Consider the following 13,214-nt stretch of genomic DNA (forward strand, 5'->3'; position numbering starts at 1 on the left):
TATAAAGATCTTTCTTAATAAACTTATATAGGTTGTTATATGTTTATGAAATTTGTAAGTGTTGTGCTAATTAGTATGTTTGTGAGATTTGATTAAGTGTAATTGTAATCCATATCATTAATATTTTGATTTTGTTTAACATTGTTGTACATGTAGATATGGAGTTAGCTGTAAATCATGTTAAACTTTTTATCAGTTTATGTTTTCCCTTCTTCCTTTTTTGTGTGAATATGTTTCTGTTAGTTTTAAATCCCAACATTTTCAATATTCCAATGCATGTATTATGTATAAATTTCTTATATTTCTTCTAATCAACGCAAGAATTGCTTACACTATTGTTGCTCTTAAAAAAATAAAAATAATAAGGCTCAAAATAGTGATTTTCAATTGGAAATTTACTTCTATTTAAAAATAAATAAATAAATAATTCTAGTTAAAGGGAAATTTTTTATTTTCCTTCTTTTTTTGGATGAATTTTTCCTAGCTAATTCATAAACCACTACTATATTAATATACTTAGTGATTCTTAGATATCTACATATATATAGTTAAAGCCAAAGTTTAGAGAAAGTCCAATTAGATTTTAAATTATAGCTCAATTTTGCGTCACGTGTCGCATCTAATTTTTTTGTCAAGTAATTATTAGGTGTAAAAACCGAAGTGTCTAAATCTAATTGAATACTAAATTGGATTTCAATTGGGATTCAATTTTGCACCGTGTGTCCTACCTAATTTTTAAAATTTTGTGACAAGTAAATTATTGAATGCAAAATCCGAAATGTTCAAATCTAATTAAATTATAAATTATATATTTGTATATAAAATGAGAAACCATTACATTTTTTTTTTTGAAATTCATGGCTTTGAAAAGATGTAAGTTATAACTTTAATACTAAGTATAATTTGAACTCATATATATGCATATATAATTGTGATTGTTTTTAAATATATCCATGTATATGCACGGAATTATACACTAGTATTAAATGATGTTTAAAAAACTATGGTTCACAAAATTTAAAATCATAATAATATCTATGCTTCTATAATATATAAATGAGACCTCCATGCTAATTAATAACTCCAACTAAATCATAAATCACTCCGAAAAACTCTAGTTACCATTTTAGTTTTGAAATTAATAAGGATCCATGCTAACATCAAATCCATCAATAAGAAAACATTTAATTCTCTACCTTTTAGTGGAGTCATACCATTCAAGTAGAATTTGCACTAGGCATCATAGTGCTTCCGTTTATTGAAACATGATACCATCGATCTCTAAGCAATTTGAAGTTGTCCCTTAAAAGAATTCCATCATAGAAGGTTCTTTGATCTTATAACTTTTCTTCCAAAATGAATTACTAAATTAGCTATCATATGAGAAAAGAAATATTGGGAAAAAAGTGGAAAGTAACCATAATGTGTTTATTTCTTAAAACATTTCTTCCTGTTATTGTTTCCCACAGCACATGAAAACAAACGCACTCACATGTCAACATGATCGATATTGTATGTAGTGTTTGGAACTCTCTGGACCATACTTTCACAAGTATTAACCATTATATGAAAGAGTAACCTACACTAGACAGCTTCATCTAGCTAGCTTGCTAGTTAAAACATGAAACTAAAAAGTTGCTTTTATAATTATTTCTCGCTAATTTCGCTCCAATTTTTAATAGCTTCCAAAACTGCTTCTGTCACCACCTGAGCATCAACCTCATCATCTCCTTCATTAACCTGGTACATCATCAAATGTGCATTATATATGTATGTCCTTTTACATTGAAAAAAAAGAAGAAAGATATATGTACGTCTTTTGAGTGTGTGAGTTTTGTGTGTTGAGAGAGAGAGAGAAAGAGAAAGCACGTGTTAATATGACATCAAGGACTTTCATCCATTTTCTTTCTTACTTTTGCTCCCATGGCTTCTAAATGAAAGTTGTCAGAGCAAGAAACCCTAGCTTGGAGCACATCAAGGCCTAGCTCTTCAAAGGCTTCCAATATGAAAACAAGCAAACCACAGCAACTTCTTTTGTTGAAAACCTCAATCAGGAAACCCTTTTCTTGGGCTTCTACTTTAATCTGCGGAAATATAGATGAGATACATATAATTAATTAATGATATCCCATGCAATTATAATTGATCAAAGGATGCAATTATGTCTTAGATTCTACCTGAGGCAGTGAAGCTTGGGCCTCGGAGTCCTGTGCCACGGCAATTTTTTGATTCATTACATCTATCTTTCGCTTTAGATCTTCTATGTACTTTGATGCATCTAATATAATCGAGGTTTTACTGTGCTGCACAGATAAAGACAAAAAATATATATATAAAAAATAAGAAGAAGAAGAAGGATTTAAGAAATTTGATGCCAGTCAGTCAAAAGATTTTACCATCCTTAAAGATGGTATTAGAAGTTTTAAGAAAAAGATACATGAAAGGATGCTTAAGAACAAACAAGGCTTGCGTGTGATATTAAAATATTGTTAGGCCAGTATCTCTTAAAATAGTATCATACTTATTAAGAAGTTGATGGGTATATTTGAAAAAGGAGATGTGATAAATTAATCAAGATGAACTGCGGACTAACAAATATTTATATATAAGACCAATAACACTAAATCAATGTTTCCAGCATGCCTTAAATGGATACGGATGAGAAAAAATTAGAGCTAAAAGAGAAGAAAATTGAAAAGCTGGTGATGATGATGATGATGAAAATGATGAACTATGTTACAAGGCTGTCAGTTTTGTCCAAATAATTCTCCATTTAGACTATGTAATATAGTAAGAGTTAGAGAATTAAGACAATGAAATAAACTAAACGAACTGATGTTATAGGAAATTAGAGAATTACCGCATGGGAATTAGTGATGGATCGAAGCAGTTGCAGATTCTTATACATGGCTGTTCTCTTGTGCTTCCTAGAAACCATGACTCTCTCTCTCTCTCTCTCTCTCTGAATTTTAGGTTGCCTGGTATTTAAAAAGGGACGAGAACTCAATTTTGAGCATTATGTGATTCCTAAAATTACCAAAACACCACTTCATTTTTCAAAAGTTAAAAGGAAATATTGTTCTATCCTTTTGGGTTTATTTTTGCAAGGTTAAGCTAGCCGTCCCATCACCCATGACCCTTAACCTAAATGAAATATTTGATTCAACCATTTAAACACCTTCATCACCATGGCCAGCATCTTTAGTTCTAATAATGGATGCAGATCAGTAAAATTTATTTAAAGATTTTCATTTTTTTGGGTCCATGTACAACCAACAAGAATAAAGTTGTCCTATCAAAAAAATAAAAATAAAAAACAAGAATAAAGTTACAATGTCCTATCATGTATGAGTAATTATATAATATTATGGGAATACAATAATGAGATTTTCCCCCCTAGCTCTCACATAATAGTAAATAATTAAATTTATTATGAAACCTATTATATATGTGAGATGGAGTATACCATTGTTATACTTCCAAAGTGAAAGTTCAAAAACGTGTAAAAACACCTTTGAACGTTTAGACCCCCAAATTACAGCTTAACCAATTCAAGCAATATGTCAAACAACTAGTGTGCGGAAACTTAACATATGCTATAATATGAAATTGATTAAAAACTATCTAAGCCATAACAAAATAAAACCACAGCAGATAATGAAAAGGCACAGATAGAGAGGAAGGAAGATGCAAATACAAAGACAACACGCGATGTGTTATCGAAGAGGAAACCGAAGCCCTCGGCGTAAAACCTCTCCACCGCCCTCCAAGCGGTAAACAATCTACTAGAAAATACAGTTGGGATACAAGGACAGCAATAGACCCTCCAAGCCTAATCTACCCAGTGCACCTAAGCCCTCCAAGCTTCTTGCTCCAACGAGGTTGCGCCGAACCTTTTTCTTTTCTAACTTCCCGGATTCCGCTACTAGACCGTAGCATCAACCAATGAAGATTGGTTCCTTCCTAACTGCTTCCCAAAAATCCAAACAGCAGTCTCACAATGATGATGATAGTGAGAACCTGGTTTGGTATAATGCCTCTCAAGGATTTGACAATGGAGAGGAAGAGAGTTGAGGAATTTGAAGAGACTCTAAGGTATAGATTGTGGGTGAATCAATCTTGTTTTTCTTTAGGATTTCTCTCTCAAAATTCTCTCTGGAAGTTCTCTTTCAATCGTGGGTAATAGGGGTATTTATACTGGAGTGGGAGAGGAATGTGAAACGTCAGGTTTTACAAACAGGAGTGGCTCGCGGCTTGACCAAGTCGCAAGATCCAGTCGCGAGATAACCGTATGGCCAGTTGTCCTGTTTTGTCCTGTAGTGCTCCAGCTAGCATGACTGTTCATCTTCCAGCATGCTTGGCACGTGTGCTGCTTCTGGCGGCTTGAAATCGCGAGTCACCCGCGAGTCCCAGCCATGAGTCTCTGTTTTCTTGCACACTCTTGAGCAAACTTCACTCTATCTCACTCACTACCCTTACATTAAACCCACCTAAATACAGGGTTACTAAATGCTGAATTACAAGCAAATTTGGCACGGAATAAAGCCAATTAGATGGTTGAATAAATTCAACCTTACACAAAGTATTTCATCTAGAATAGACCATCATGATCTTTCTAGACTCCCACGCACGCTTGAAATCATCGCATAAGGCAAAAAAACACTAGTAGAAATCATAGGCCTTGGAGTTAGAATTTTATGAAATTTGGCAAGTTGAAGCGAAATGGCCTTTTAAGTAATAGTCGTCACTTTGCCATAAGGTATCCCCTGAAATTGGCAAATTCCTCCATTTAGGCCTTGAAAACTGTGATTTTGTCATTTATAGTAATTTTTGTTTTCTTAATAACTTTTTACTTAAAAGTCAGAATAGGGTCTCATTTGTTTTATGATAACTGTTAAAGTCAGTAGTTTATGATTTTCATTTAACTCAATTTTCCACTTTTGGTAAATTTTGGTATTTTGTCATCTAATCACATAATTAGTGCGAATTAGTTTTAGGATGACCATTAAAGTCAGTAGTTTATGGTTTTCATTTAACTCAATTTTGCCACTTTTGGTAAATTTTGGTATTTTGTAACCTAATCACATAATTAGTGCGAATTAGGGTTCAGACGTTTCTTAATCATCCTAAGGTTTTACTTTCTTAGTATTTATATGTTTTGTAGTCATCAAAGGCAAATCAGATTATTATTAATAAAATATAGATTTTTTTCAAATTTTTTCTCTGGTAGATTCCAATTTATTACCTTGTGGATTCAAGGAACCCATCGTGAAAAGTTTTACTACCCATAAACTAACATTTTAGGTTTTGTCTATCAAAGAAAGTATTGTGTGTGCTTTTTTTAGGCTTCTGCGACATCAGTATTGCATAATTTTATAATTTTCTATCATATAGAAGAGGGTTGTAAAGAAAGGTGTTGACTTTTGATGCCGCATTAAAGTATAAAATAATTCTAGTTTAATTTATCATAATTTAAAATTGAATTATCTTATTTATCTATTATAAGCATATATTTACATTAATATATAACATCATAACAAATTATCTATTCAAAATTTTATCACAAATTTAAATTAAATAAAATTATTCATTTATTTAACATAAAAATATTTAAAATTTTAACAAGGATTTATCTAATAACATTACTAATGTGCTTGATATGACATCGATACTATTAGAAATAAATTTATTCATTGCTATTTTTTGAAAAAATTAACTCATTAATTTGTAAATTTTATGTGGTAAAAGTTGTACAATTAGGATCACTCTTTATTATTAGGGACATGGCATCCGGCATAAATGCCATCCATCAATCTTTCAGTGGATGGGTTTTCATGGATTTGAACTCTCTGAATTTTATTACTTATATATCAGAAAAATATTAATTCAATGAGTGACTGTGATTATAAAAGTATATATAAATGGACTCATCCTAAGTGCCATATTATCATGCTTCATGCATGATCATACAGTTAATCCAACTGTGAATTTTCAAATCAATCTCGTTTTAAGTGCAAAATTATGGCCATATTCGATTTTATAATTACGATTATTATGTTTTACACCTAATAATATGTGAGAGGATCTCATCCTCGTGGGTCCTATCAGTTGCCACATCAATGTCATAAAAGAGTACAAGAATAATATTGCACTGTGGAGATGGAAAAAGCCACTAAATATGAAGAAGAAATTATAGGACGCTGAAGAGAGGTGTGTGGGGACATTTTGGACATGGAGAAAATAACGAAACAGACATTTTTTTTGCATGGGAAGAGAGTGAAGGTGGTGGTGGGGTTAACGTGAGAGAAGGAATCTACTCGTGATTGGGAAACCATCAAAAGAAGTAAAGGAAGTGTCAAAGCATTATCAGTTTGTGTTTTTATGAATGCTTCCAAGCCTTCCTCACGGGAAGGAATTAAAACACACTCGTACACACGCACTCTCTCTCCCCCACCCTTGTTTTCCTATCATATAAGAAAGAGCCAACTGGTTAAATTGGGCTTAAATAATTGGCAAATTGGAAATGCTTTTTATTCCTCAGTGGTAACAGCAAAATTTTTGACAGATGTGTCGTATTGTTTTTGTTTCGTCCTTCTCACATGACATATGGGAAATCGAAAATAAGAAACCTGCAGGGTAGAGAATAAACTGCGTACAGTGTTTAGAGTAATTTTGAAGAATAAGTTATTAACTCATAAATTTTGTTGACATTCTTTCAATAACTTTCAAGAAGCCCTACCAAATAGAGAGAACAATATTGTTATATATGCTATAAGCCAACATGTCCATTCCAATCCACGTAGTTCCACAAGTAGCCATACAATAATGGTTTTGCTTTCCAATAGCTTTTTCCAAACATGCATGTTTTATTGGTGTTGGGTTGTGTGTCAAACCCACCCGCCCGACACAATCAATCCAACTCGATAAAATCTAACACCTCGAGTTGGTTTTTATGGGTTGGTGGGTTTAGTTAGAGTTTTATTTTTGAGTCATAGGTAGAGTCAGGTTTGGGTTGATATATTGTTTTTTTAACTCATCTAGCCCAATTCAACCTATCATGTATATAAGTTTATCTTATTATCTTTATTTTAATTTTTTAGTTTAATTTGATTTTTGTTGATATTTTCAAAACTAGTTTTGATGAATCTAAAAATTTGGACTATAATTGATGAAATCCTCTTTTTTTTTTTTTAAGGTATAAAACATGTATGCAAAACTGATTTGACCAACCCAACCCATGTTGGTTGGGTTGGGTTGAGTTTTACACATGATGAATTGGGTTGGGTTAATATCTAAACCCAACAAGGATTGAAAAAGCCTTCCAACCCAACTCATACACACCTCTATTGGTGTGTCTTAGAACCCGACCCAAATTAATTACTAAGGCCTCATTTGTAATTTGACATGATTCATGGACGATCTTGTCCAACTGAATTATAAACTGACTATAGTTGTTAATAGATAAAGAAAATCTTTGTGATATTGGGTGTAAATTAGGGTTTGAATTCTAAGAGACAACATTGAGCATGTATTGTAATTTATTTTATTTTATTTCACAATGCAAGTATTACCCATCTTTAATATTGGCCAAAGGCAAAACTGCGTAATCGAAAAAGATCTAGGATTTTGTAGCAATAAAACTTAATTTTTGTGAACAAGATCTAGGATTTTGTAGCAATAAAACTTAATTTTTGTGCACAATGTATAGATATTTCCTTGTCCAACAAGTTTAGGAAAAATTATAGTCATTTCAATTTTTTTTTTTTTAATTACAATAAGATGAGAATTGAGAATTTAAATCCAAGTCTCACTTTGTAGGAGAATTAAAAAAAAAAAAATACTACTGAACTACAAAGCTTTTGAATATTGTCGTGGTTAGGTAAATAGGTTGTGTAGAAGGTTTTTACAAGAACATTTTCCGAATTAATTAAATCAACTGAAAACTTATACTTGCGAAAACAAATTGCACGTTCACCCAATTGAATGCTGCCAAAGCAAGTGGCAATTTTATATTGGCTGAAATGCTCCAAGCGGAAGAAGAGTTATATTGCTAGCTAAGCTTGTCCATAGCAAATGCCGTCAACAGGTTTTTAAGTAGTATGTCGCATTAGACAACAGGGAAAAACTTATTGTCTAATGCTGAATATATGAAGTATCTTTGATCTCTAAAGAACAAGAAATTGGAGATATTATATATGGTTTTGCCAATTTTCAAATTATATTAAATATCATGGAAAGCAAGTTTATCAGTACTTATAAACCTTATCCTATATATATACTTGGGGCGATTACTTGAATCCTATTATACCATAACCCATTGCATTTGAGGATTCCTTTTTCTTTCTTTTGTTCTTTTTCATAGGTTATAACTTATAAGTATCTTTCGATCTGGGAATTAATAACATTTTCAACTTGAATCAAATGACCCTCTATATATCTTGTGGGAGCAAGTTTCAATATTTAGATAATCTAGAACTAATAAACACACTAAACAAGTTGATATAATCACCTAAAACACATTCTAAGCGGTTCTATTTTGTACGCAGTTTTGTTGGTGGTTCATAGTGACAACGGGAGTGGGCTTGCTTTGAAAGTTGTCTGCATTCAGACATGGACAAATCAAGTTACCATCGGTTCACATGAGTGCTCGTTAATCATCACAACCAAACAATATAACCCATAAGTATTTTCCTGCTATCACCTTGTCCCTTTCCATCCTTGACATGCTACTATTTTCAGAGATTTTAGGTCTACATTTTAGTCTTAATTTGTCAACTATACAAATGATCAATTTCTATCTTGAATGTTATTAGACTACTCTATCATAAATAGTTAGACTTTTAAAATACACATATATATATATATATATATATATATATTGTGTGGCTGTTATCTAGTTTGTCACCTAAACTAGCTAATTATAGGGTCTCAGATTGTGATCCATAACGAAACAGTGTGAAGGGGAAGCATTTAACTATATCATTGTTCTCCAATAGAATTAAGTTATGAAGTTTTTCAATATAATTTTGAATCGTGTTGAACAAATTTGAAATTTGATTGTTCTTTCGTATTTAAACAAGATAAATTTTACAATACCAATATCTTTTTACTAATGACTCCATTAATTAACAAACTAACCCAACATTTAGTTCTGATAAAACTGTTTTCCAGTGAATTCTGAAACACCCAAAAGTTTCGGACCTAAAGAAAGAAACACCCAAAACTTTCATTATTACTTACTCTCATAATTCATATCAACATCAAAAAATTCCAAGACAACCATGTAACAAATAGAAACAGGTGTGACACTTCTAAGTCAAGCAGAATGCGTGGTCTCTATGAAAACCTATATATTGTCAAAAAAAATTGAAAATCGTCTACTTTGTAATCAATTGTGCATTGAAGGTGCCTTGATGCTTATCAAGCGTGAGAAAAAGTTTAACATTAAAACCAGATTTTGCTTGCATTTGAAGTTTAGTTACCATTCATCATCTGGAATTCTTAAATTACATTGCTTGAATTTGAAGCAGCAGTGGAAGCACTTTTCTGCTTTCAAAAGACAGGAGCTACAACAATGTCTTCATTTGTTCGATCAAGATTGTTTTCACACCAGATTTTTGAAGTTTATGTGATGTTAACATAAGTAGGGTTCTTTAGAAAACTTTCTCATCTTTGTTACTTAACATTCTATAATAATCTGGATGATAATTTTACTTGGTAATCTGGGTGAAAGTAGATCCACCACGTTTGTACAAAACAAAAAGAAGCACGTGAACTGGGGTACAGTTGCTACTGTCTGTTTTAGGGCATTATATGTTGTATAATTTATTCCCACAAGCGAAAATCCAGAGCAAACGTGGGGTCTCAAACCACTCAAGCATTTCATTATTATAATATTGTCATAAAATAGCAAACGAATGAGTTGAAAACATACGGAAAACTTTCTTACCTAAGCTTCATTAGTTAATTAAAATTAATAGGTACGTTATATAAAAGAATTGTTAGCTGCACCCCAATAGGATATGATCTGTAATGGGGTCGAGTCAGTTGTTATCAGTCACGTGATTCATAAGGATCTGATACCATTCACTTGAAAATGTGTACACTGTACAAAGAGATGCTTGAAAAGATTAAACCCAAGCCGCCTCTTACTGTAAGCCCTAGTTGTCTGTAATTTTCTAACCAAACTTTGAAAAGATTAAATAAAAAATCTCAAAGTTTTGCTCTAATTTCAAATTAAATCCCGACTTTTAATTTTATCAACTAAAACCTCACAGCTATACCCTATTATTATTATTATTATTATAAAACTCATAGATATATCATCATTTCATATTAATAATGGACCCTATTATAAATTTAAATAATAGGAGTGACCTATATTATAATATGAGAGGAGAGATCCTTATCCCCAAAGTACTACTTGCAGTGCACTGATAGTGATAGCTGAGCACTCTCTTGAGAGCATCCAAAGAATTTGCATGGATAAAATAACGAGAAATATTAATGAATGTCTTAAAAGCATTTGTTAGTGAACTATTTTAAAAAAACTTTTTACTGGAAAAGAAAAAAAATATATATATTTTGACAATTTTTTCAATTTTCTATAAAAGTACTATAAAAACAGGGCATTGGTTAATAATCCATTTTGAAAAAGTTTTGACATCACTTCATAAGAAATGAAAAAAATTGTCAAAACATTAATTACTTTTTTTTCTTTTACCATAAAAACTTTCTTTAAATAGATTATTAACTAATGTCCTAAGAACATTTGTTAACATTTCTCTTAATTTATTAACAAGCCCTAAGAGCACCTATATATTAACATGACCCTAAGATAAAAGCCCAATGACAAAATTTTTGATTCGTAACCTATCTATAGAGACCTATGGTAGTACAGCATGCGCTGGGTAGTTGTGTAAAAACTAATTATTGGACATTTCATCTACAAGCAAGCATCAGGTATAAGTCAAAAACTATATTGTTTTCGGAAAAAAACATGGACTCTCTGCATAACAAGTTGAACTCAAAGGTCATTTTCACTTGTTCTATGTCTTACATTTCTCTCTTGTAACATCAGCCTATAGCTTTCAAATTAAAACCTTAAGAGTCTATCCACTATGTAAAGTAGCCCCAGAAGCTTCCTGTCTTCTTCAAGTTGTAAAGTTTCAATTTTCAAATTAGTTATTAATTACAACAAACAAAATCATAGTATAAAATTACTAATTGAATACTGACCTATATATGTATGCAATAATTTAAATTCTTCTTAAGAAGAGGTCAATTAAAAATGATGGGTGTACGTGAATAGAAGCGCCTTACATCCATTTATTCATATATATTCTGGGTGGTCATCAATGAAATATAAAATAGCATCTAATAATGAAGGTGGAATCTTATGAAAATTGAGAAATTTGTACTTATATTTTTTTTTTCCAGGCTGTAAACACCCGAAAACTAAGGACCCTTGAATTTTTATAAAATATAGAAGAATTTGTCATGTCAAATTATAACTGGGAAAAAGGACAAACTATTCTAATTAAGAGTACTCATGATAGAACATGACAATTGACATGTATATGACGATATCTGTTAATGTCAGAGAGAGTCATATAAGGATCAATCAACGAAAGATTAATTACATTTAGAGTTTCTTGTATTTGTTTAGTCCAAATTTGAAAATCTTCTTTAAACTCTTATGCAATTTGTGAATACAAATCCTCTATTCCAAATTTTGTATTCCACATCCACCAACCATGAGATGCACCATGTGTTTGATTTATTTTATTTTCATTTTTAATTTTGGTTATTTTATAATTAAGGAAAGTCAAACAAATGCATAATAAGTTGTAATCGATGGAGCATAAAATAAAATACAAAAAGTGTGATAGTGAGTTTGTATTCATGATTTGTTTAATGGAACTATAGGATTAATTGTTTAAGCACACAAGATATTTATTAATTCACACAAATATATAGTTCACCATAGTTCAGCAAATACCAAATCTTAAAGTATGATATATAAAAGAAATAAAACACAAGACAAAAGATTTGGTAACCAAACAGAAAACTAAATAATAACCTCTTTAATGGAAAAAACCACTCTAGGAGATAAACAATCTCATAGAAAATTTACTTAAGAAAAATAGTTACAACAATCTACTTACAAGACTCTTATAAAACTAAACTGTCAAATGCCTTGTTTACCTTCCTACCATAGTATCCTAAGAACCTTTGGAATATGTCTTCCTCAACAAACTTCCTCGTCCATATGAACCAAAACTTTTGGCACTTCAAGGAACCTCCTCAAAGATTTGAAAATAGTAAACCACAATAGAAAGGGATTTTATGTGGTTTTAAACAATTTATCATCCACTCACTTTAGAATCACAAGTAGTGTGGGTAGAAACTAAGGTTTTGCAACATGGATCAATGAAGAAGAGGTATTTCACTCAATAGTTCTGGGTGTGGCAGCCTCTAACTCTCAGGAAAATCGTGCAAAAAACACTTTATAGAGGAACACAAAGTAAGGTTGAAGAGGCGAGTGAAAACTTAATTGGTTAAAGTTGAAATTTGGAAAACTGTTTTACATAAGAGTTCTGTGCCTGTGCGGCATACTGTTACATTACTTGGGGTTGGGTTCCTTGTTGCATGCTTGTAATGGATATTCGTGCAACTTATTGTGAGAGTTATGTAGTTTTACAACATACTAATTTGAAAAGATTGATGCTGCATCATTCTAATTACAATTGTTGCATTGCATTGCCACAATCATGTGTTTATGATAGAGCTTTGAAACTCTCAGGTTATAACATGTTTCTCTAGTATTCATTATTATATATGAAACTTTGCATTTCCCCTACTCTCATTAGACAACAACCCATTTACTTGAATTTCCTGACTAGCAGTAGTTAGGATACTCACTAGAGGCTGGGCTTTCTGGAGTTTGAAGATTTTAGAATTAGACCCAGAACTTGCTGCTGGGGTTGCACATTTAAGGGGAGATTTTACACGGTACTTTCATAACTGATTTTAGTGGTGACTTATATCTCATTTTGAAATGAGTTAATAATTTGTAGTTAATATACAAACCTCCATTCTAGTCGTTGTATTTGATTATCTAGCTGTGACTAATATTTGGAAAATATGTTAGTGGAGCAATGTACAATATAATTTATATGGATTAAATTGTATACTTGATGAATGGAATTAAT

The 13,214-nt window shown here is 31.5% G+C and overlaps 1 protein-coding gene across 1 annotated transcript; it reads right to left on the reverse strand.

Annotated features, from left to right (window-relative positions):
- Window positions 1-1,435: 1,435 nt before the first annotated feature.
- On the reverse strand, window positions 1,436-3,057 carry LOC115990409. Its single transcript, XM_031114264.1, has 4 exons — window positions 2,861-3,057; window positions 2,178-2,303; window positions 1,914-2,084; window positions 1,436-1,740 (listed from the first exon to the last, which is right to left on the reverse strand). The coding sequence occupies exons 1-4, from the start codon at window positions 2,936-2,938 to the stop codon at window positions 1,648-1,650; spliced, it is 468 nt and encodes a 155-aa protein (XP_030970124.1). The 5' UTR covers window positions 2,939-3,057; the 3' UTR covers window positions 1,436-1,647.
- Window positions 3,058-13,214: the final 10,157 nt, after the last annotated feature.

This window comes from Quercus lobata, chromosome 1 (genome assembly GCF_001633185.2).
Source record: "Quercus lobata isolate SW786 chromosome 1, ValleyOak3.0 Primary Assembly, whole genome shotgun sequence".
NCBI lineage: Eukaryota > Viridiplantae > Streptophyta > Magnoliopsida > Fagales > Fagaceae > Quercus > Quercus lobata.

Excerpts from the sequence above, each read along its gene's own strand:
- LOC115990409 (XM_031114264.1), bottom strand. The coding sequence starts at position 2,938 with ATGGTTTCTAGGAAGCACAAGAGAACAGCCATGTATAAGAATCTGCAA. Across the intron at positions 2,085-2,177 it reads CCCAAGCTTCACTGCCTCAG|ATTAAAGTAGAAGCCCAAGA; the intron begins GTAGAATCTAAG and ends ATATTTCCGCAG. Across the intron at positions 1,741-1,913 it reads TAGAAGCCATGGGAGCAAAA|GTTAATGAAGGAGATGATGA; the intron begins GTAAGAAAGAAA and ends ATGATGTACCAG.